Source organism: Strongylocentrotus purpuratus, unplaced genomic scaffold (genome assembly GCF_000002235.5).
Source record: "Strongylocentrotus purpuratus isolate Spur 01 unplaced genomic scaffold, Spur_5.0 spur5_scaffold_20, whole genome shotgun sequence".
NCBI classification, from domain to species: Eukaryota; Metazoa; Echinodermata; class Echinoidea; order Camarodonta; family Strongylocentrotidae; genus Strongylocentrotus; species Strongylocentrotus purpuratus.
Genome location: NW_022145606.1, coordinates 12,958,086 through 12,962,540, shown reverse-complemented (window position 1 = coordinate 12,962,540; position 4,455 = coordinate 12,958,086). Strand labels below are relative to the sequence as shown.

The 4,455-nt window shown below is 43.4% G+C and overlaps 1 protein-coding gene across 1 annotated transcript; it reads right to left on the bottom strand.

The window, feature by feature from the left end:
• Positions 1–462: 462 nt before the first annotated feature.
• LOC115927593 (uncharacterized protein K02A2.6-like) lies at positions 463–3,484 on the bottom strand. The gene is made up of 2 exons (XM_030993668.1): positions 1,670–3,484; positions 463–1,380 (listed from the first exon to the last, which is right to left on the bottom strand). Exons 1-2 carry the CDS (start codon positions 3,482–3,484, stop codon positions 463–465), a joined length of 2,733 nt encoding a protein of 910 aa, XP_030849528.1.
• Positions 3,485–4,455: the final 971 nt, after the last annotated feature.

Here is a 4,455-nt window from a genome sequence, read left to right as displayed (position 1 = left end):
AAATAAAGAAATAATAATAAAGGCAATTTTAACGAAAACATAAGGTGGTCTGTATTATATACAGCCCACCTGATTATAAATCCTCTGGAAATATCTGTGTTTATAGAAATAGTATCATAATAAATCAACTTCAGCATGGATGCATAATTACACTTGAGTGGTTTTGTTGTTCTTTTGAGACAATACATATGAGCTTAAATTCTGTTTTCTCTCGATTAGTCCTTTGGAACACTGGCTTAGATTATGTATCATCTTCATCAAATTTCAAATAGATCCAAAATCAAATACTTTTGTTTTGATTTGTCTAAACAACATCAACCAATCAATATAAACAACATACTAACTTTCTTTCTTGTTAATTAACAGGTGACTTTCCTGTATAAACAATTAACTTTCTCTTAATGAAACAAATATATAGTTGTCTGTCTACATCTATATAAAGTAGTTACACATAATGTTTATTTAATGATAAACAACAAAATCTTTCATGTGAGCTGGTGGATGGCGAGCTCTGGTACTACGGCGAGCTGTTCTTGGTGGTTCTTGAGTCTCTTCAGCGAGCTGGGGTTCGCGAATATCATTATTTGCTTCGCGACGAGGAGACTTCGCTACGTGATCTGGTGAATTTGTGTCGCTACGCTTCGCTTCGGATGTTGATGGCTCTGGTTGTTCGCGAGTTACGCTAGTAGGCGTGGAGAATATATCTGACTGGTCACTGAATGCGCTACTACATGTGCGCAAGTGCTTCCTGTTTCGTCGAACTATATTGCCATTCTCTGACCTGACTAGATATGATCTGGAATCAACTTGTTTCTCTACTCTCGCTTTGTGCCATCGCTTACTCTGTGCGTTAGACTGCGGCTGAACACGAACAATATCTCCGCGTTTCAATGGTGGTAGCTCTTTCGTGCTCTTATCGTAGTACTGCTTTCGCTTCTGCTTTTCCGCTTTCTTTGCGACAACTCTATTTTGTGTGCGTGGAATCAGAAGCTTGGACGCGGTTGGTACAAGAGTGCGAGTGCGACGACCATACAGGCGTTGAGCTGGCGAGCTATCAAGTCCTGCTGTGGGTGTGTTACGCCAATTTAGAAGAGCTAGCTGAAAATCTTCTTGAGCTTCAGTTGTCTTACGTAAGAGACCCTTCGCAATCTTGACGGCACTCTCCGCTTTCCCATTGCTCTTGGGATAATATGGGGAACTCGTGATGTGCTCAATCTCGTACTCCTGCATGAAGGTCGCGAAATCTTGAGAGTTAAATGGGGGACCATTGTCCGACATAATGGTTTCTGGGATACCGTGACATGCGAAAATGCTCTTTAGTCGCCTGACGACTGCTCTGGTATCTTTCTTGTGTGGCAGAGGAAGAACTTTCGAAGTAGTCTGAGAAATAGTCCACAACACAAACATAGTTCTTGTTGTTCAACTCGAATAAGTCTATACCGAGTTTCTGCCACGGACGTTTCGGCAAGTCATGATTGATCAGAGGTTCACTTCTTTGCTTCGGAGCAAAGGTTGCACAGACTTCACAGTGTGAGAGATAGTCTGTAAGATCGCTTGTCATCCCTGGCCAAAATACACATTCTCTGGCCCTTGCGAGTGTGGCCTGTATTCCTGTGTGTGCGCTATGAAGTCGCTGTTTCACACGAGGTCTCACTTTGACAGGAATTACACAACGCTGTCCGCGGAAGATTATACCCTCATCATACGTTAGTTCATCACGGATGTCAAAGTATGGAGAAGTCCCAGGTGGCAGACGAGACTTGTCTTCGGGCCACCCCTCAAGGATCAGTCCCTTTACCGCTTGTAGGCTTTCATCCTGTTGCGTTTCAATCCTGATGAGCGCTAACGTCTTCTGCGACACCGCTATGTCCTCAAGCATGTGAATGCTTTCAACTTCTTTCTCTGTCGGCGATTGCTCGGAGTTCGGTAAGTATGCTCGCGACAGGGTGTCTGCTAGGTACATCTTTCTACCCGGCTTGTAGAAGATCTCTACATTGTACTGTTGCATTCGCAATAGTAATCTTTGCAGTCTCTTTGGTGTAGAAGCCAACGGTTTACGCGTTATTGTCACTAGCGGTTTGTGGTCTGTCCAAAGGATCACCTTTCTACCGTACACGTACTGATGGTTTCTTTCAAGTCCGAAAACTTGCGCAAGAAGTTCCTTCTCGATCTGAGAATATCTAGTTTCGGCCTCAGTCAACGCTCTACTTGAGTATGTCACCGGTTGGTCATTCTGAGTCGACACGAAACCCAGGCCCTTTTGTGAGGCATCACCTTGACCCTCTACCGGCAACTGCTGATCAAAGTATCGGAGAACCAGTGCTTCTGTAACAAGTCCTTTGATCGCGATGAACGCTCTAGACTGTTCTTCTTCCCAGTTCCAGGGAGTGTCCTTGTGGGTCAACCTACGTAACGGTTCGCTGAGCCCCGACAATGATGGCAAGAACTTTGCTAAGTATTGAACCATTCCCACAAATCGCTGGATTCCAGGTATATCTACTGGCTGTGGCATGTCAACGAGAGCTGCGACTTTGCTAGGATCGGGCCGAACACCTTCCTTGGTCAGTCGGTGACCAATGAACTGCACCTCCTTACATTTGTACTCAAGCTTGCTAGAATTCAGCTTGATGTCTCGCTCGCGACATCGGCGAAGGAAACTAGTCATGTTACGATCATGGTCTATGCAGGCCTCTGCATGTGTCTCACCCTGTCCAGTTATGAGAATGTCATCTGCTATGACGAATACTCCTGGTAGGCCTTCAAGGCACTGATCTAGGCGCTTCTGGAAGAGCTCAGGCGAAGGTGATAGACCAAAGGGTAAGCGAAGAAACCTATATCTACCCCAAGGTGTCTGAAATGTTGTAAGCTTGGATGATTCTGCGTCCAACTTACACTGTAGAAAACCTTCCTTCAAGTCGGCCTTGCTGAAAACTTTCACATTCGCTAACTGTGGTAGGACATCATCAATCGTTGACAATGGGTAATGCTCACGCTTCAACGACCTATTAAGATGTTGCGGATCGATGCATACTCTCAATTTACCACTTGGTTTCCTAGCTACTACAAGACTAGATACCCAATCACTAGGATCTTCTACCGTCTCAATCACCTGCAGCTTTTCAAGCCTACACAACTCTTCTTTCAAATCTTCTTTAATTGAAAGAGGGACCCTTCTAGGGGGCATCACTACTGGCTTCGCCTCAGCCTCTAAGGTCAAATGAACTACTCCTGGCATGTTACCCAACCCTGTAAATACGTCCTTGTATGGGATCAGAATATCATCATTAGCTACTGCATGAACAACTTCAATGTTTTCATACTGTACTTTGATCAACTTCATCTGCTGGCCTGTACTAGCTCCCAACAGTGGTCTTGTGACTTCGCCCTTCACAACAACAAATGGAACTAAGTACCTCTTGTTATTCTTTACATTCCTAAGATGCAACTTGCATTTCCCTGCAAGCTGGTACTGTTCCTTGACCATACACAATCAGAACCTGATTTGTACTAGTTAACTCTGTCCCAGATGGAACATCTTCTAGATGGATAACATTACATGTCGCTCCACAATCAACCTGCATACCAATCTCGTCTTCGTCATTGATTCTAAACTTTGCAATGATCTTTTTCTGATAATTTGGACTCTTACTATCAGCAGATACCTGAAATGCTTCATCTGTGCCTATCAGAGAAACATATACACACTCTTGTTCAGAATCTTCATCCTCTTCAATTGTCTCTACTCTGTGAGCCTTGTTCTTATTCTGTCTACATTTCACAGCGAAATGATTTTCTCTTTTGCACAGCTTACACTTTTGGCCATAAGCTGGGCATTTTTATTTGTCTTTTTCATGCTGCTTACCACAGAAACCACAATTAATCAATTTAGGAGCTAGCTTCTTGCCCTTACCCCCACTATGCTTCCAAACCTTTGGTTTATGGGACACTGCATAGGCAGATACTGGTTCCTGCATGGCTTTGCTCTGAGCTTTGGACGACTCCATAGCTCTGCAAATATCCAAACAACTAGACAGAGTAAGATTTGGCTCTTGCAAAAGACGTTTTCTTGTATTATCGTCTCTAATCCCTAGAACGATTCGATCTCTGATGAGGTCATCAGTTAGAGTACCAAACTCACAAGTACTTGCAAGAGACCTTAACCTCACATAATAATTCTCAACTGACTCATCAGTATTCTGAACACACTTATTGAACTGATATCTTTCAAAAGTAATGTTTGTTTGCCCGACACAATATTCAGACCAGAGTTTTCTTATGCATTTATAACTCTTTCTTTCCTCCTCATTTCTGAAAGGGAGGCCTTGTTGAATCTCCAATGCATCAGTTCCTAGTGCCGTTATGAAATGTGCCACACGAATTTTATTACTTTCGTGTTCTAACCCAGTTATGACCTCATAACTGTCCCACATCTGGGTGAAAATACCCCAGTTTTTC